The sequence below is a fragment of the Nothobranchius furzeri genome, chromosome 6 (genome assembly GCF_043380555.1).
Source record: "Nothobranchius furzeri strain GRZ-AD chromosome 6, NfurGRZ-RIMD1, whole genome shotgun sequence".
Classification (NCBI taxonomy): Eukaryota; Metazoa; Chordata; class Actinopteri; order Cyprinodontiformes; family Nothobranchiidae; genus Nothobranchius; species Nothobranchius furzeri.
In genome coordinates, this window is record NC_091746.1 from 60,686,850 (window position 1) to 60,706,690 (window position 19,841).

The 19,841-nt window shown below is 43.2% G+C and overlaps 2 protein-coding genes and 2 non-coding genes across 4 annotated transcripts in view; all 4 read left to right on the top strand.

The window, feature by feature from the left end:
- Nucleotides 1-6,102: 6,102 nt before the first annotated feature.
- On the top strand, nt 6,103-8,838 carry rpl37 (ribosomal protein L37). The gene is made up of 4 exons (XM_015942993.3): nt 6,103-6,240; nt 6,876-7,011; nt 7,143-7,227; nt 8,725-8,838. Exons 1-4 carry the CDS (start codon nt 6,238-6,240, stop codon nt 8,792-8,794), a joined length of 294 nt encoding a protein of 97 aa, XP_015798479.1. The 5' UTR covers nt 6,103-6,237; the 3' UTR covers nt 8,795-8,838.
- On the top strand, nt 6,728-6,807 carry LOC129164512 (small nucleolar RNA SNORD72). Its single transcript, XR_008564081.1, has one exon. It is a non-coding gene; the product is annotated as a small nucleolar RNA SNORD72 (small nucleolar RNA).
- Nucleotides 7,626-7,703, top strand: LOC129164513 (small nucleolar RNA SNORD72). Its single transcript, XR_008564082.1, has one exon. It is a non-coding gene; the product is annotated as a small nucleolar RNA SNORD72 (small nucleolar RNA).
- Nucleotides 8,839-11,039: 2,201 nt separating the features above from the next.
- LOC107374754 (prostaglandin G/H synthase 1) overlaps nt 11,040-19,841 on the top strand; it is a 28,429-nt gene continuing 19,627 nt past the window's right edge. Inside the window, exons 1-3 of the mRNA XM_070552386.1 lie at nt 11,040-12,214; nt 12,298-12,381; nt 18,976-19,092. Of these exons, the coding sequence (XP_070408487.1) occupies nt 12,208-12,214; nt 12,298-12,381; nt 18,976-19,092 (208 nt within the window). The 5' untranslated portion in view covers nt 11,040-12,207. The remainder of the gene's footprint in view (nt 12,215-12,297; nt 12,382-18,975; nt 19,093-19,841) is intronic.

Sequence of the window (19,841 nt, forward strand, 5' to 3'; positions counted from 1 at the left end):
GTGTCTTATCGGTCCATTGTTGTTTGTCAGCATTGTTTTAGTGCTCGAAGTGAGTTTTTGTCTCGTCCCCAGACTTTGTGCTCTAAGTGAGCTTTTGGTTCAAAGTCTCAGGTTTTTGTGCTCCATTGGAGTTTTTTTCGGTGTCCTGGATCTCAGGATTTTTGGATTTATTGGCTCGCTGCCATTTGGATTTATATTTTGTTTCATCCTACAAATAAACGGATTATTTCTTTATATCAACTACTGCCTCGTGTCATCTGGGGTTCCTGCATTTTGGGTTGTAATCTCCTCCAAACCCTTCATCGTGACAGAATAGACCGACCACCACTGAACCCAGCAGAACTCTGGACTCCACCATTAAACCGCTACCGGTACTGTGGCGAGCCGGAGGGGTGCCGTGCCCTCATTGAAGCATGCGCTCATCTGACCTCGGATCTTTCGGATTACGATAAGCTAACCGTCCTGTTGCTCAGTTTGGGTGGTAGCGCCCTACGTTGGACTACAGACTATTTTGAGAATCGTCCATTTAGATCTGTGCCGTTCTGGACATTTACCAGGGAACTATTACAAACTTTTGGCCGTGATCCTCCTCCATCTGCTCCTCTTCTCCAGTCCCGCTCTACGTCTTCTTGGACAATCAGATCCGGTTTCATCTCCATCCCTCCTGTACATGTTGATGCCGTCTCTGCACCCCAGATGAGTCCACCCTCCACGTCACAGCAGCAAAGAGTCCGGGTTTCATCTCCTGATCAGCGTTGCAGGCGAGGCACGGTTCCTCCTGACGCCACCTCCAGTCTTCTGGTGGGTCAGGTAGCAAAGGGAGCTGAATCCTTACCTCAAGGTCTGCGCTCTTGGTGAGTGGATGTCCCAGAAACCTCCTCTTCTCCCTCCGTTTCTGCCGACGTCATCCCTGCACCTCCTAGGAGACGCACTCGTCACAAACGTCATCACCATCACCAGCAGTCTCCTGAAGCCAGAGCTGTGCCGCCTGTCCAAGAGGCCCCTGTTCTGCAACCCCGGACTGAGTTAAATAAATCTTCAGATGCCAGAGCTGTGCCGCCTACCCAAGAGGCCCCTGCTCTACAACCCACGTTTGAGTTTCTGTCATTTCGGCACCCTGCCTCAGCGGTGGTTCCGGAGGATGCATCGCATCCTGCCTCAGCGGTGGTCCCGGGGGACGCACCACATCCCGCCTCGGCGGTGGTCCAAGAGGACGCATCGCATCCTGCTTCGGCGGTGGTGGATGCACCGCATCCGGACCAGCTCTTCCACGAGGCTCCGGTCCAGCCCCTCCATGAGGTTCCGGTCCAGCCCGTCCACGTGGCTCCGGTCCAGCCCATCCGCGAGGCTCCGGTCCAGCCCGTCCACGAGGCTCCAGTCCAGCCAGTCCGAGAGGCTTCGCCAAGTCCGACGCCTCCAGTCCAAGGGTCGATGCCCCCAGGCCAGAAGTCGACGCCTCCTGTCTCGATGTCAACGCCTCCTGTCTCGGAGTCGACACCTCCTGTCTCGGAGTCGACGCCTCCTGTCTCGGAGTCGACGCCTCCTGTCTTGAAGTCGACAAAAAAAGACGTCTCCAGCTCCAGCTCTGAAGTCGACGTCTCCAGCGAAAGCTCTGAAGTCGACGTCTCCAGCGAAAGCTCTGAAGTCGACGTCTCCAGCCCCAGCTCTGAAGTCGACGTCTCCAGCCCCAGCTCTGAAGTCGACGTCTCCAGCCCCAGCTCTGAAGTCGACGTCTCCAGCCCCAGCTCTGAAGTCGACGTCTCCAGCCCCAGCTCTGAAGTCGATGTCTCCCCGTCTCAAGTCTCGACGTCCCAGCCACAAGTGTTCCAATCTCAAGTGTCCCAGCCACAAGAGTCCCCTGTGTTCCAGTCCCCTGTGTTCCAGTCTCAAGAGTCCCCTGAGTTCGAGTCCCCTGTGTTCCAGTCTCAAGAGTCCCCTGAGTTCGAGTCCCCTGTGTTCCAGTCTCAAGAGTCCCCTGAGTTCGAGTCCCCTGTGTTCCAATCTCAAGAGTCCCCTGAGTTCGAGTCCCCTGTGTTCCAATCTCAAGAGTCCCCTGAGTTCGAGTCCCCTGTGTTCCAGTCTCAAGAGTCCCCTGAGTTCGAGTCCCCTGTGTTCCAGTCTCAAGAGTCCCCTGAGTTCGAGTCCCCTGTGTTCCAGTCTCTCGAGTCCCCTGAGTTCGAGTCCCCTGTGTTCCAGTCTCTCGAGTCCCAAGTGTTCCAGTCTCAGTCCCTGTCTCCAGAGACCCTTCCTCGTTCTCTGAAGTCCCTTCCTCGTCCTCCTCCTCCAAAGCCCCCGATCCCCAGGGTTTCCTGTTCCCGCCTCCTGGTCCCCGTCACCGGCCCCCGAGACTTCCCTGGTCCCGCCTCCTGGTTCCCCGTCGCCAGCCCCCGAGACTTCCCTGGTCCCGCCTCCTGGTTCCCCGTCGCCAGCCCCCGAGACTTCCCTGGTCCCGCCTCCTGGTTCCTTGTCGCCAGCCCCCGAGACTTCCCTGGTCCCGCCTCCTGGTTCCCTGTCGCCAGGCCCCGAGACTTCCCTGGTCCCGCCTCCTGGTTCCCCGTCGCCGGCCCCGAGACTTCCCTGGTCCCGCCTCCTGGTCCCCCGTCGCCGACCCCCGAGACTTCCCTGGTCCCGCCTCCTGGTCCCCTGTCGCTGGTCCCTCTGAGTCTCCTGTTCCCTCCTCGCCCGCACTTGTGGGTTGTTTTTGTTTTGTCCCTCCTCTCTCCCCCTGTGTTTTTTGGTGTCCTGTTTTGTTTTTGTCTTTTGTTTGTGGTTTGTCTTGTTCTCGTCTTGGGCGTCTGGTATCCGCCCCTTAAAGTCGGTACTGTCATGGTCTGTGTCTGTGTCCTCTTGTGTCCCCTGGTCTTCAGCCCTCCAGATATTCCCTCTCAGGTCCTGTGTTCCTTCAGTCTCCCCACCATTATTTCCATAGGTCTGTTATTCCAGTTTTGTGTGTGTGTGTGTGTGTGTGTGTGTGTGTGTGTGTGTGTGTGTGTGTGTGTGTGTGTGTGTGTGTGTGTGTGTGTGTGTGTGTGTGTGTGTGTGTGTGTGTGTGTGTCCTTTCCCAGTTAGGTCTGGTGTCCTCTCCTGTTCCTCCTCCCTGATTAATCACTTTCACCTGGTTCTTCCCCCTCACACCTGCAGCTCATCATCCTCCCATTATGCCCCAGTGTATTTAAGCCCTGTCTTGTCTCAGTGTCTTATCGGTGCATTTTTGTTTGTTGTTTGTCAGCATTGTTTTAGTGCTCGAAGTGAGTTTTTGTCTCGTCCCCAGACTTTGTGCTCTAGGTGAGCTTTTGGTTCAAAGTCTCAGGTTTTTGTGCTCCATTGGAGTTTTTTTTTTCGGGGTCCTGGATCTCAGGATTTTTGGATTTATTGGCTCGCTGCCATTTGGATTTATATTTTGTTTCATCCTACAAATAAACGGATTATTTCTTTATATCAACTACTGCCTCGTGTCATCTGGGGTTCCTGCATTTTGGGTTGTATTCTCCTCCAAACCCTTCATCGTGATACTGCTGCTCTATGCTGATGATAGTGCTATTATTTTACACATTACAATTTGGACATTGTTTCCAACAACTTGAAAAGTACAATTAACTTGTGCCAAAGCTGGTTATTTGAAAGTACAGCCTGCCGCACATGAGAGCAAACTGCTGAGCAAACAGCCTCGAATGACTGTTTGCTCAGCAGATACCTCGCTGTGTTCGCCTGATTTTCACGGAGTTTTCCGCTTCACAAGACGCTGAGGTGACTAGGATTCTGGGTCTTCAAGGTGCATCTCTTGGAGTAGATTGGAATAAAATACTTGCCTGGCCCTTCTTTCCAGCCACCGTACCCATACTTTCCTAACCTTGAAATGACGGTGGCGGCAATGCCTCATCAACAAAAAGTAGAGGCATTTCCTCCATTTCCAGCTCTGTCTCAGTTTTGTTTATTTTCTGACATGCAGACAGGGGGCTGCCATCTTGGGTGGAGAACAAGCTTTGATTGGCCACTGGAATATTTCAGCTCAGCCAGCGCTCACATAGTGCGCACACGGCGAATATCAAACCGGTCAGATATTCACCTCAGCGTCTCTTGAGGTGAAAATCAGGCACACACAGCGAGGCATCTGCTGACCAAACGGTCATTCGAGGTCGTTTGCTCAGCAGTTTGCTCTCATGTGTGGCAGGCAAAAGCCATCCACAAATAGTGTATTTTCTTGGGTCACGTCACAAGCTAAAAGACATCAAGGACACTAGACTCATAGCAGCAGGTTGAGCGGGTTGTCCAGTAATCGGAAGGTTGCAGGTTTGATCCCGGCTCCGGACAGAGAATTCTGCTGTTGTGTCCTTGGGCAAGACACTTAACCCATCTTGCCTGCTGGTGGTGGTCGGAGGGACCGTTGGTGCCTGTGCTCGGCAGCCTCGCCTCTGTCAGTGCGCCCCAGGGCAGCTGTGGCTACATTGTAGCTCATCACCATCAGTGTGTGAATGGATGAATGATACACTGTAGTGTAAAGCGCTTTGGAGTCCTTACTCTGAGCAGCGCTATACAAGTGCGGGTCATTTATCATTTATCATATAGATAGATAGACAGACATACACTAATTTGAAGCAAAACTAAATCTACCATTCTGCAGTAATTTTGCTCAGAGATGAATTTTCTCCCCAGCCTTTCCGTCAGCTGACGCTTTAATAACTGGCAAGGAAACTAGACATCCATCCTAAAAACAGCAGCAAATCTGCAACATAAGGTATGAATAAAACATCAATAAAGTTCTTCCTTAGCCAATTAGAAACCAGACATTAGCCTTCTGAGGCACTTTAAAGAGATTTTTCTTCATAAAAGTGCTGCTTGGTAAAAGTTCTAAATAATTACATTCCCGCCCATTTTAGCCAATTCCCTTAGCAGTGATAGCTTTCACATTCTTCTGGACAAATGAGCTAATGGTGAGTCCAAGTACAGCAAACACCAAAGTGCATAGCTGCCATCTTTAAAAAGCTCCAACTTCAAATACCACTGGACAACCTTATTTCTACATTTACACTATAACACATCACACAGTTATGGATTTATGTGGTCATTTAAAAGCTTAAATAGCATAAGTAGCGAGCAAAACTTGAGATTGTTGTACACACCTTCTTCTCATGCTAGGACTACTGCAACTTGCTACATGTCTGAGCAAAACCTCCCTGTACCATCCACAGGTGGTTCAGAATGCCTGTGCTCAGCTTCTGAGCAAATCATCAAAGTACGGCCACATCACCCCGCTTTTTTTAGGGCCTTACATGGACAAGCATCATCATACATTGGTGATCTTCTCAGTCCCTAGACCCCCAGCAGGTCCCTGTGGTCCAATGACCAAATCCTACTGGTTGTGCAGCGTACCAGGCTAAAGACCAAAGTTGACAGATCATTTGCTGCTGTGGCCCCCCAGACTCTGGAACTCTCTCCCCCTGAGGCTGAGATCAGTGGACTCAGTGGTCTCCTTTAAAAAGCAGCTGAAAACTCGCAAGCACCTCGTGATTTTTATCTTGAGAGGCACCATATAAAAGATTGTTTTCTTTCTTTCTTTCTTTCTTTCTTTGAAATGTAGCACTTCTGTGCATCCACTGGTCAAGACCAACATGCATTTTTTTTTTTACATTTTTGAATTCACATTTTTTCACCTGCTAAACCACTCTTCTGTGTGTACTGTAAGCAGGTGTAGATCTTTTAGTAAGTGTTTGTTACAAATCTATTTGGTTTATTTGACCCTGTGACTTTTCATTTTTGACTTGTTTAATTAAACATTTGTGTCATCTGAGGTTTGTCTTTTGACATTTATTTTGCAACATTATAAAAAACTAAATTTGATTAACTAATTGTTTAATGTTTCTTTAGTAATAAAGTTTAAAATGCACCTGGACACTTTCTCACGTTACATGCCTCGTGAGGATTACATATCAGATTGATCATAAGGACAACAGACTGGTAATTGGTATAATCTCTTGCCTTTTCCAGACTTCTTTTCTGTAGCTGCGCTATAATATTGAAGTCTATGGGCCTGAATCAATATTTTTGAAAGCAAATCAAGTAACTGTGAATTCTAACATTTTAAAATCTTGCCTTTATTCTGGATGTTTTCATTGGAAACTGAGCTCATTTTATTCACGGGGGGACACATTTCAGTGCTACACTGAAAGTAGCACGGATGTAATTTGATGCAGCGCATGTTCTTGTTCCGGTCTCTTTTTCCGCTGCCACCGGACGAAAATGGTGAGAAGTAATGCTCGCTGAACGAAATCCTTCAACATCTGTTTAATAGACGGGTTTTTTGACCTAGACGGGTCGTGTCTTTTGGTCGGATGCACGCCGTTGCTGTTTGGGGAAACCATTTTTACTATGAAACGTTATATTAAGAGGATAATGGATGTTTAATTTCCATCCAGCTAGCAATTTTTTGTACTGTTAGCATCCTGGTTCACTGTTGTGAAGAGTGGCAAAATGACCAGAATATGACGAGAAATTTTCAACATAGCTATATTAGCTTTAGTTTTTAAATACAATGTTAAGTTTGAGGTGAAAATAACAAAGTTGGTCGTGTTGTCAGTTGTGGTTAGCATGCTAGTTACCTGGGTGAATTAATGCGGGGTTTCCATTTGAGATGTTTTTATTCTTCACTTGTCGTTTGCCATATTTTTTAAACAATTTTTTAAATTGTTTTGCTCATTTAAGCAGTTCTACGTGTCGCATCTTGTTTAAGGTCTTGTCAGTGATGTTTTCAAACACAAATGTCTGAACAAATGATTGTATATGATTCATTCAATTTTACTGAGACAAGACCAACTGTTTTCATGCTGACTTGAGCTGTTTGTTGGTTGTTTCTGACCTCTGATCTTTCATCCTTTCAGACGAAGGGGACATCATCTTTCGGTAAGCGCCGAAACAAGACGCACACCCTGTGCCGTCGCTGTGGGGCCAAAGCCTATCACCTGCAGAAGTCCTCCTGTGGCAAGTGTGGTTACCCCGAAAAGCGCAAGAGGAAATGTAAGTTTCTCCAATAATATGATGGCAAAACACTCTTCTGCATTATTGTATTATACTGTTTACGCTTCTTGTGAGTTGAATAACTCTAAGTGTCCAGGTTGTTTTGAGTGATGATGATGTTTGATTTGTAGACAACTGGAGTGCTAAGGCTAAGAGGAGGAACACCACCGGAACTGGCCGCCTGAGACACCTGAAGGTTGTCTACCGGAGATTCAGGTGAGACATTTAGCTACAATAAATAATAAAGGCAACACGTATTTCTATACTCTTTACATATTAGAGTAAGGATTCTTATGAGAGTAAATAATTTGATTTTCACATAGGTGTTGCTCATTTGTATGCCAGAGTTATACTTGAATATCAAGAATGTTTGCCAAAATAATCTTGGTCAGGTTTCTTCATCCCACATGGTGTTGATGTCTTCTCACTTTTGGGTTTCTTAAAGTAGCAAGTTTCTGCTGAATGAATGTAGTGTCGTGATACTATGCATGTTTAAAAGGAAATGAGACTTGAGTGGATTTGGTTTTAAAACCACAAAGGATTAAGTAAATTTTGTCAAACTAAATAGCATTTTATGAATACATTGGATTATTCAGCTGCGGTTATAAACAGTAGTCTTGTCTGTGATGTCTCTAAACACAAATGTCTGAACAAATGATTTTATGATTCATTCATTGTTACTGAGACAAGACAAAACTGTTTAAAGTTATGGGAGGAAATGATTGCTTTTGTTTTGGTTTTGGTATAACTTTACAGGTGAAACTCAATTAAAAACGGTGCAAAACTCCATTATTTCAGTCATTAAACTTAGACTGAGACTACTTAAGGCTAGGAAACCTTTTTAAGTGTTCTGGATGTAGAAGCATCATCACCGAATCTGAAAACTGGTGACTGGAATTTGTCGATCTGACCAACTTTCTTGCAATAGCAGATTTTAGATGATTAATTTTCAAGTTGGTCAGATTTTTAAATTGGAAGTAGGTATTGGCCTTTAAAACTAGAATTAGTTCCTATTAAACGAGGTTCTTTTAGCTTCCGACATGAAGGTGTTTCGAGTTACCTTAACATGTTTCGACCATCGTCTGCGGTCTTCAGAAGTGTCGCAGGTGCAGGGTTTCTCCCAGAAAATGAGGCCCCCTCGTCTCTGTGCATGTTCCAATGTTCCCGTGAACATGAACAGAGATGAGGCGGTCCTATCAGCTGTCTTGCACCCGGGATTCCCTTCTCCAAAGACCAGCCAGCGGAGGTGGGCGTGACCGACCTGGCGGATCTGACAGATTCGGGTTGGTCGCGCCTACCAGAAGAACGGCTGATAGACACGTCACACAAACATCTGTGACACTTCTGTAGAAGACCACAGACGATGGTCGAAACATGTAAAGGTAACTCGAAACACCTTCGTGTCTGAAGCTAAAAGAACCTCGTTTAATATTTAAAAAGAGGACATAATGAACATTGTGAAGGATAGAATCGGTTCCATTCCAGTTCAAAGAGTCCTGTTGGCTGTAGCTGTTGAGTCCATGTCTCTGTTCTGTTCTTTGTTGCATTTATTTGTAAATCTAAGCTGATTCAGTGAGGAAAAGGTTTAAGGCTTACAGTATTTTGATATTTAACACATTTGAAGCTTCAGTAGATAACCCACAGGCGCCTTTTTGCGAACACAACTTATAATGAAAAATGCTAAATGATCATTTTTGCCATTTTGTTTTTCAGGAATGGTTTCCGGGAGGGCACCACCCCCAAACCCAGACGTGCTGCTGTGGCCGCCTCCAGCTCATCCTAAATGATACGTTTTGTTGTTTAAAATAAATGGGACGTTAAACAGGAGTTTCAGAGTCGTGTCGTGATTTTTAAGATCTGGTGATGTTGTTCCAGTGTTTGCTTTAAGCTGATGTTGGTGGACGGCTGTACAGTTTACAATCGGATGTAACTGATATCAATAAAGTTTTTATTGTCAGATTGTTTCCCTGCCTTGAATCTAGTCACAATAAAGGTTTTGACAGGTAATTGAAATCCCTAAAAATGCTTTAAAAAACACAAGAAAGTAGCAAAGCACCAAAATGTTTGACTTTTATCTAATATTCTAGTTTACGGTATGATTTGGTTTGTTGGTAATTAGCTGAGCTGAACTAAGTTACCATTGCTAAGCAAAGTCATCCAGAAAGATCTTGTTTTCCTTCAGAATAAATGTCATGTAAACCTCTAAAAGAGTCTGTATCAGTAGGTCAAACCTAAACAAGAAGTTGGTATTTAACCTCAGAATCAGCTGCAGCTGAATGTGGCATGGAAATGATCGTGAATAAATCATCACCTGTGTAAAGTATTGGGAAATATTTCAAACCAACACCTTGTTCCGTGTTTTATTTAGAATGGACTTTACTTCAGTCACAGAGTTCCAGTACTGCTGACAGACCGTGAGCGTGTTCTAGTGACTTCTTGATCATCAACATTTTGTATTCCCTTTAAACCTCCCCTGGTTTATAAACATGTTTATTCCTGTGATTTTCATCTGAGTAGACCTCGTCCATTAAATGGTGGAGAAGGTTCTCATTCATCCAGGTCATGGTGATCCAAAAGGGTTCAAATGAAAGCAACAGGACTACTTTGGTTTCTTGAAGATGTTTTGCTTCTCATCCGAGGAGCTATGTCATTTCTAATTGGGGAGAGTCAAGTTTACAAGCTGTAGCCGTCTATTATAACGAGCTGAAACTACTCTGGGTACCCCCTCCTCTACCCCTTGATGAGTCGTTCGCCTGTATTGGGAGGGAGTCATGTTGATGCAAGAAGGTGTGACCTAGACTGAAACTGCTTAAGCCTAGTTTACTTATCTGTCAGCTCCACTAAGGAGAGACACGCACGCATGGACGAAGACAATTTGCCCTCATACTTCTCCATCTCCTGGGGAGTGTTGCAAAGCAATTCCACGCCAGGACAACTGAGGGCGTAGAGCTGTTCTGTGGTATCCTGTCCTGTATCCGGTCCAAGATAGCATTTACTATTGAGTTTTTTTGTATTTAAGAGACTTTAACAAGGACAATTTTGTCCCTCATTCTCCTCATCTCTTCATGCGCCCGCCGTCCACTAATAAAAAGCTTGCTGCGCATCTTTTCACTCCTCCAGTCACAGGGGAATAACATTTTCATATTTTTAGAGTTTTTTTTTTCCGCGAGGTACTCTTCTAGCCTCAATGTGTCTACCGCTAGATTTCCCCGGCCCTTTATGTTTTTGAAGGCGCAATGGCGGCTCTGTAAACGACAGCAATGTGCTGACCAATTACAAGCTTGTGTTCTCCGTCTTGATGGATGGATGTTTAGAAAAGAGCTCGACTCCGTCCGTCCTTGCGAGGGCTCTCCAGCAGGCTCGTAAGGACGGACAATGGCGTTGCGTGCATCCGTCCCAACTCGGTATAAATTAGGCTTGAATGAGATTCAAAGCTGCATGATAGGTACAGGAAAGGTGAAATCTAAGTCCTCCTCCCCTACTTAACGTGGGCTTTTCATGTTTGACATAGATAGCTTCTTTTACTCCTCTCAAACATCTATGGTATCTTCTCTGTCCAGAATGTGTACTTTGTCTTCTTCAAAGGTGTGTCCCCTGTCCTTCAGGTATAAGTGGACTACAGAGTCTTGACCTGAAGAGGTGGCTCTCATGTGGCGTTGTGCCATGCTCTTGTGTAATTGTTGTTGGAGAAACTAAACAATTACACAAGCGCATGGCACAGAGGGATTTGATTCTCGCCGGTGAGATATTTTAAAATCAGAAATAATTTGCACAACTCTTAAATAAAAATAAAAGCTCTAGTGTTAGTCAATGAAAGAATTTGTTGACAGGCCATCTTCCTGTTATTCAGACGCTTTTAAAGGAGAGCAACTGACTCAGTAGGGTTAGTACATAAACGGTTTACAGCTGCACTGGTTTTTTTCAGTTAGAACAGCAGATCAGCGCTGCGGCTGCTTTTAGCAACACATAAAAAACCTGTGTGTGTGCAGCATAACTGACCAACATGCCCTGCAGAGACGCTTCCTATGGGGGCAGCTGGAGCTGACCTCAGTGCGTCTGTTTGCATGACTTTAGTAAAATCCAGGCTGATGAGTGGCTTCCCCATCAGGAAATCAAGTAAACATTTAGAAAGAGACAAACGATGTTGAAACTTTATGAGATGAGTCAAATGATTTGAGTTTTATGGTTCCACGACTACGCACCACAGCAGAGGAAACTAGCACTCTTCGTTGTTGAAACCAGATTTAAACAAACCGTTTTAGACCGAGTTTCAAAAGACGTAGGAACACCTTAGTTACACAACGAAAGACAAAACTAGAAGGGATTAACGAAGCATTAAGCCTTTGTTTCAGCATCCCATTTCCAGCAGCGGGCTGTTTCCTTTTTAGCAAACGTAAAGGATTTTATCTCCTGTGAGATCTGGTCAGTCTGGTTTCAGTCACTCACAGATGAGCCTGAAAGGATTTTACAACATTTTGTTTCACAACATTCCTGTGATGCTGAGCTTCTACAGTTCTTCCCGCCAGTAACACTCCTCCACTTCTGTGGGGAAAAAAAGTCATTTTTCTCAGCATTCAAAGCTTTTAATCATTTCTGTCACTTCATTTAATAGTAATCTGTTTCACCTTGATGAGGATGCAGAGGTCTAATGGAAATATTTGGAATCAGTTGTTGATGTTTGCGTGTATGAAGTGGGATGTCTGAGTCAAAGACAACAAAAACAATTCTGGATCATGCTGGTTTTGTGAGGCATTTGAGGTCAGGGCTAGTTTATAATACTGTTAACTCAATCCCAGATTGTAGGTATCTACAAGATTGAATCATGTAATTCTTATTAGTGCAGCATTATGGGATTTAACAGGATTTTTCTATAATGCAGCCTTATAATGTAATCTAGTGTAGCAGAAGTTCTATTAAAAAAATACTGACTTTTCAAAGAAAGAAAAACGACCTTTTCATTAAAACAGGATTTTTTTAAGAAGGCAGGATTGAAGATACACTTTTCATCCACCAGGAGGCAATAAAGAGCAGCATTTAGCACCATCCCACTCCCCTCTGATGCCAGATAAAGACTCACTGGGAGAACTGCAGCTCAGACCTGCTGTCTCTCACCCAGCCCACATCTCTGGTCCAGGATCAACTTCCCTTTGGTTTTATGACCTGGAATGACAGTTCTTTCTAACTGAGGCTGCTGTGATGAGAGGTAAGTGTTGGATTTTAACCTCTCATGTAATCCGATCCAGTTGTTCCTTCTACTCTGGTCTAAAACCTTTTCCCACCCTAAAGCCTCTGTCCTAGGATCAGCCTGTGCCCTTCTCCTGCTGTTGCGACAGCCTGCATGCCAGGGGGATGAGGTCACGGCCAGCACAGGTAAGTGAAAGTTTTGTGAGCTTAAGCCTGGAATTACCAACATAATGTGACATTCTTGGTGGTGGAAGAGCAAGGCAAGGGTTTGAAATAGAAATATGTTTTTCTAATTTTCCTCTGGATATACCGGGTCTTCCTCTGACTGAACATAACGGATCAGTAGTTAAATAAACATTCCTTCAGCTATGATAACAAGACAAGCCTTGACAGGATGTGTGCAGGCACTAATAGCAGAACTTCATCAGCAAACACACCTTACAGACATTTGTTTTCCTTCTATAGATTAAAACACTAAAACCAGATCATTTCCCTTTTACACAAAGCCCAGCTGGAACGGTTTCAGCGTTTAGCACATGCTTGTGAGTTTGGTTTATTTCTTGCAGCAGAGCCAAACTTAACTTTTCTGACTTGAACAGACACATCCTCTCACACCACTCATGCTTGCCTTACACCCTCAGGCACATGTCCCCCTCTCCCTTTCTTTATTTTCACTCTTACCTGATTTTGACTTCCAGACCCTGAGCTCTTCTTCCTTTTTTCTTTTCAAAAGGAAAGTTGTGTTATTGTCTGTTTTTTTCCCACACTGGATATTTTTGTCTCAAGAGATTAAAAGTTCATCAGAAACTCTAAACCCAGATACGATTCTTCACGTTTAAATCTACTGAGGGTCAGGTCGGATGAAACGAGACGGGAACTCCTGCGTGAAATCAGAAACCATGTCTGCAGTTTATGGAGACTTTCTGACGCGGGTTTCAGGACCATTGCAGACAAAGAAAAGAGGTCATGGACATGCATGCTTCTGCACGTGCACAGACGTTTAAAAAAGCTCTTCGAGGAATATCTTTTCATCAGAAAGGATCTGATGTTTTCTCATCTGTCATCCGTGCAGATTTATCAGGGTCTATCCTCAAACTGATGGATGGATGAACTCTCTTTTTGAACCCATCCTCTGCGTCTCATTCATTTGTGTTTGCAAATAAGAAAATCCCTAATGAAGGTTTTGTTGACAGTTTTGCTCTGAAAAAAATACATATTTGTCACCGTCCATTAGCAAGCAGCTTGTCTCAGCGTACAGACCCGTAGCTGTTAGAGAACAGTATGCCTGTCTGCTCCTCCAAAGTTCACTAATCACCCCATTATGTTCTCATCTGTTCCACAATTAACCCAAAGTAGAAGAAACAAATTCCTTTCCCATCTACAGAAATGTTTTTGGAGACGTGAAAAGTTGCCAGGCAACCAGACAAGACTTGGGTCTGTTAAATAAAACCCTTTAAACCGTTTGTATAAAAAAAATACATTTAAAGTGTTAATCGGTGAGGTTGCAGACTCATTCCCCTTTCATGGCTTGAAAATGCATCTCCACAATGACACTCTTATGCACAAAAGCAAGAGAAAAGACAAGTGACACCACTGCTTGTTATTTTTCTCAACTTATCTGTTTTCTCAACATCAAGTGTCTGCATGCAGGTGTTGTAATCTAGACAGTTTGTGTGTTCTGCAAAAGGGCAGCAACTTTTAGAAGTTGAAAAGTAAAAATGTTTTAAATATCTGCAGAGTTAAACTGTAAGCTCTACAACAATGTTAGACACAATGTAAACAAAGATAGAAACAAAATTTCACATTTTTTTTCCTACATTTTGGAAAATACCATTTTAAAGGTCGAACCCCCTTTCTTTAGGCTCCCCCCTAGAGTCACAGGTTCTGATGGTTACATAAAATGTTGTAACATTGGGCGGACACAACAGATACTGTTAAACAACAATAAAAATATATCCTTATCTTGCTCTGTTTTGACCCGTTGTTGGCACCTACTCTGCCATCATTACTAACGTAACACACACACACGTAACCGTACAAAGACTTAGTTTGCAGGCGATGAATAAAAAGCTGTATTTAAAAAGTAAAAATACCCCCACTGGGTGTTTAGAGGTTACAGTTTTTCCTTTAAAATATAAATAAAAAAATAATGATCAAAAAAAATTTTGACCGGCACAACACTGGGTTTATGTTTACATTGACCAGCCACTAGAGGGCACCATTGTACTAAAAAGACCGTTCAGCAAGGAGAGGCTGGGACTGTGTAAAATTGTGGACTTGACATGTCAAGCAGCTGATTCTGAGCCCACAAGATGCTTTAATGGTAAATACTGTTTTAAATTAGTCCTTATCCTGTGCAATTTGTCACTGTACATGTTGCTGGTTGTCAGTAGTGAACCAACATCCCAACGGCTGGAAAATTTGTTCTGTTGTTGTGATACCACCTCTGAACACTAGAATTCACCAGAGTGTTCGCCAAAGTGTTTGTGTTCCTTATTTGACCTTTAAGCAGTGGCGGTTCTACATCGAATTACTCCCCGGGCGAGGCCCCCTTTGAGCGCCCCCCCCCAACCCCCCCCCACCACCACCACCACCACCACACCACCCCACCTGCATGAACACACGCATGTTTTCTACAAACAGGCATGTTTTATTAGAACGACTATTGAACATTCATTTTTCTAAGTTGCACATATTTACATTAATTACTATGAAGTTGTCAGAATGTAAAGCACTATACATTATATACTGTATCAAAATATATAGAATCAAATATACAAAAACAAACAATAACTAAATATTAAGAATATATGAACATAATAGATAATAAATATTCTAAATAGCAAAAATGTTTCACACGTAACAAACTAAAGGTAATCACTACAGCATTGCACTTAGAATAGAAAACACAAACTAAAATGAAAACCTAACCTTGATGCAAAGTCATCAATAATGTCATCACATGAAATCTGCTCCCCTACTGAGTGATTGGTACTAATCAGAGCCAGGTTAGTGAGCCGCCCCTGAAACATAGGTGACCTCAGGTATGACTTGATCAAGTTTTGAAAAGCTCCTCTCAGCTTGAGCCACAGTGACTGACAGAGCAGTCCAAAAGTTGGGGTAGATCTCCAATAGATCTTTATCATGATCCATAATATTTTAGAATTGCCTCTGAAATTGTAATTTAAACTGACATAAAAAACTGTAGACTACCAAAAATGCCAACTTTTACAGAACAAATCATGTAAAAAATAATCAGTGCAGCCATCTGCAATAAATAAACAGGATAGTTAGTGGTGACTGGGGAGTTTTCTTCTGCTTGAAGAGTTGTTTTATTTATTATTATGTGAACATGATCAACATGTGTTTGTTGTTGTTCAGGCAGGCCACAAGCTGCAGTGAGCATTTAACAAATCCTAGTTTGAATCAGTAAAAAACGATTCAAGGACTTTTTTCAAACCATTTGAATATTCGTTTAAATATTTCAGCCCTATTAGCTCTGTTAGCAATTAGTTGACCGCATTTAACCGTTAAAATCCCAGTTAACTGGTTCAAAAAATTGAAAACATGCATCATGAGAGCTACATACCTTTATCTTTCTGCTCTTTTTTCTTTTTTTCCCCTGAATGGGGCACCTGGTGGTTTTAGCCTTTTTATGTTCATCTCTTCTGTTTGTCTCCTGACTCAGTAAGTTTCCTTTAGTCAGGACTAATCAATTTGACCTTGATGGGGGGTGACCACAAAATCGTTTTGTTTTTCCTTTTTTTATTCGGCCATTTCACACAATTCAGAGAAACCTGAAAGAATTATAGGCCTGTGTTTATGATATTATGAATGAAATATGGAAGAACGTTAAGATGTGATTGACTTTAGCAATGCTAATACAGTTGATTCAGCCCCTGCACGCTCATTCATTTGGGAAAGACGCAGAGGTGAATTCCCCCGCCGCACCCCTCCCCTTCCTGTTCTTCATAGACACACGGTGCACGTGAACGTTCTCAGTCAGCAGGAGCGCCTGCAACTGCAGGGGGCGCCAACTTGCTGTTTCCAATCCAGACACTGTCATATGACAGATAATAGAAAACCTCGGTGCGGCGCAGATTTCCTTTTTTTTTTTTTACTCCGCGCTTGTGCGCCCCTTTTGTGTCATGAAAAAATGCCGCCCCGGGCAACTGCCCTGTCTGCCCGTGCCTAAAACCGCTACTGCCTTTAAGTGCCCATCTTGTAACTGGAGGACTGTGGGTCCACACCCCACTCAGTCCATTGCAGTCATTGTATCTTTGGGCAAGACACTTAACCCAACTTGCTAGCTGATGGTGGTCGGAGGGACCGGTGGCGCCTGTGCTCAGCAGCCTCGCCTCCATCAGTGGGTCCCAGAGAAGCTGTGGCTCATCACCACCAGTGTGTAAATGTGTGTGTGAATGGATAAATGAATGGTTGTGTTGTAAAGCAAGTTGTGGAGTTGTGGAACTTTAGGTGCTACATAAGTCATTTAAAATGTTAACATTTGGTATGCTAGCTAATGTGGTGTGGTGTTTTTATGGAGAAAATCAAGGCCAGTTTTAGCCTTCTTGGCTTATTCAAAATCACAGCAGCTCCGTGCCAACACACACACACACACACACTCACACACACACACACACACACACACACACACGCACGCACGCACGCACGCACGCACGCACGCACACACTGCTCTGCCAGCCAACAGAGGATGGGCATTGTTCACAGACGCCAGGTCTGTCACCTAAACATTTACCAACACGAACAGAACTTTACAGATTATAACAACTCCTTAAAAGAAATGTGTCAACAGAACGGAACATCCCATCTGTTGCACCAGGCAGCTCAGCTCTGGCTTAGCTTCCTGTTCAGCTGCTCCAAGCTGAGAACGCACAATTCATGCACAGAGGGGTGAAAGATGGCCAGAGGGCAGTTTGATGGATGAATTATGATCTAATCCTTAAGAACAGGGCGTTAGCAATGATTGGATAAGGGGTTTCCAGGAAGTTTCAGAAGTGATTTAAGTAATTGTTATTGTTTTTTTTTTTGGTTTTTTTTTTTTTGATGAAAGCATTTAATTTATTGGTTGTGATTAACATGTGAAATGCTCCACAAACACCATCTCATACCCCACCTTTAAACTACAATTTCAGATAAACCGTTAAATATTTGAACAAGCAGATTTGGCTCTCAATGTCTCATCGTCTGTCTGAAGGGTGTGTCCTGGTGGAATTAGTTACCTTTCACGGAGCACATTGTTTTCTGAAAAAATGGAGGATTTACGGAGTTCCCCACACATTTCTAACAACTTAGCCAACTTTGCAAAAGATTTAGAACCTCAAAAAACAAAATAACTGCAATTACATTAGTCACAGCTGTGTCATCCTCTCTGCAGTGATGGACTTAATCACCAGTAAGTGGAGCTACTTAAAGTGCTGAAATTAATGCTTGATTTAACTGTGTAAAGGCTGACGCCACACTTACGCTATCAATTATTAAAATTGCCACAATCTTTGGGTTTGTCTGGCAGAACAAATGGGCTGGGGTTGATTTTGAGACAGAACCACAGACCATTAAATAGCATTTAGTGGTTAGCAGCACTGGTACCCATTAGTCAGCATCCTGTGTTGCAGAAGTTCTTTCAGTTTGAAGCGTGCATCCTGGCCAGAAGGTAAAACAGGAAGTTGGACAGCGGTAAGCCGGAAACTGATATTGTTTTTTATTAGTTTGAATATAAAAACATCCCATTTTATTAGAATGGTGATCATGTTTCACTTTCTTTGATAAGGGTCAGCCTTAAACCCAAAACAAATGACTGTTCCATTATGAAACCACTTTTGTTTTGTTTACCTATCTTTTCTGCTTCTGTGGACCTTTAGAGTCTGCCTCTTTGGGAATGTGTTTATATTATGACATTAGTTTTCTCCTAACATCAACTAATGTTGCACAAAAGCGTGAAATTCACATGCCTGAGATTCTTAGAAAACCATCTAGGCTCTTTAAAACGTAAATTATCCTGCAGGCGGCTGCAGGCTTTGGCTATCTCACCTTGGGGACTAAAAAGTACGATTTATACACAAATGCTGCTGTTTTAAATTTCTACCACACTTCAAGAAAATAGTTCCAGGCCTGTGTCAGTTATCACTCTTGCATATGTCAGTAATATTTGAGGCGTCTTTTACTGTTAAGATTTTCTTTTTTAATCTGTAAAGAATGAAATCATCATGAGATAATTTCTCTGCTGTTGGAGGACGTAAGGCGGAACTCTAAAGCTCATTATGAGACATCATGTTTTAAAAGTGTTTGTGAACAGATGTTTTTGCTTTGGAAAGTTCCAATCCAATCCAGTTTTATTTATAAAGCACTTTAAAAGACCCAGCACAGGAACAAAGTGCTGTACAGAAAATACATTAAAACAATTGACTAAACAGAAAACAGCAAAGATAAATAAATAAAACACATGATACATACAATTAAAATAGCCCTATATTAAAAAATTAAAACTTGATAAAACCGCATTGAATCACCTAAAACAGCTAAAATAAAATAAAAAATTGAAACCAACATCTCACAAAAGCCAGGGTAAAGAGGTGGGTTTTCAGGAGTGCCTTAAAAACAGATAAGGAACTGGCCTGGAAAGTTGTCACAGTGCAAGAATGAGCGCTGCAGTCACACGAAAACCATTCAAAGTCAACATTTCACTTTGCTTTCTGCTTCTTTTTTATGCCAGTTTCACAAATGAGCTCCCTGCCTGTCTCTTGTGTTTTTTATTCACAGTGAACCCATGCTGTTACTTCCCCTGCCAGCACTGGGGTGTGTGTGTGCGCTATGGCAGAGACAAATATGAGTGCGACTGCACCCACACCGGCTACTATGGAGAAAACTGCACAATCCGTAAGTCCACGATGTCTCCTCGTATCTTCTTTTGTTATTACGCCCCTCAGGAATTTCAAACATTCCTAAGACAGATGGACGTTTTGGAAAAGGTTGTTTTATGTTGTTAATATTAAATCAGGAAATGGTACAACATAGCCTCTGGCTCACAGAGTTAAAGTTTCTTGCCTGGATCCAAATATTTGGAGAAAAACTGGTGGAAGTGCCAGCGAGGGGGAGCAGCTGGATTCGAGGTGGTCCGGGTGAATCTCTCCCAGCAGTACTACTGGATGTCCCAACCCAAGGGAATGGCTGACAGTTAGATAAAGTGTAATAATATTAAGGCGGGAGATGAGCTCATTGGATGGGATAATGTATGTATGTAAATCTTTATGAAAGAAACATGCGTGCTCCAAGTGTAAGACATGTTTATGGAGCACATGTTAAAGCTGTAGAGCCTCACAATCTAAAAGACTGGATTTAAAATCAAAGAAGGCTCCATTTTTTTGTTGTTTTGGGTTTTTTTTTTTTGCCTCCAGTGAAGACTAACGACGTCTGGAGTCAGAATCTTTAGCCTCTTTGGACTGAACTTATTCCAGCGGATCCCACAGATTCTTGATCCAAATAAGATCCTGGAAGTTTTTGGATTAAGATGGATAATTCTTGTAATTCCTCGGATAGAGAAATCTCCTTAATAATCACAACATGTGCAGATGTGTCTGTTGGGTTTTGAAACTCGAATCTACATTAATGTGTGTCTTAAATTCATC

Bases quoted from the DNA above. Each gene is read 5' to 3' on its own strand.
- rpl37 (XM_015942993.3), top strand. The intron at 7,012-7,142 runs GTAAGTTTCTCC...TTTGATTTGTAG, and splicing joins CGAAAAGCGCAAGAGGAAAT to ACAACTGGAGTGCTAAGGCT. The intron at 7,228-8,724 runs GTGAGACATTTA...TTTGTTTTTCAG, and splicing joins GTTGTCTACCGGAGATTCAG to GAATGGTTTCCGGGAGGGCA.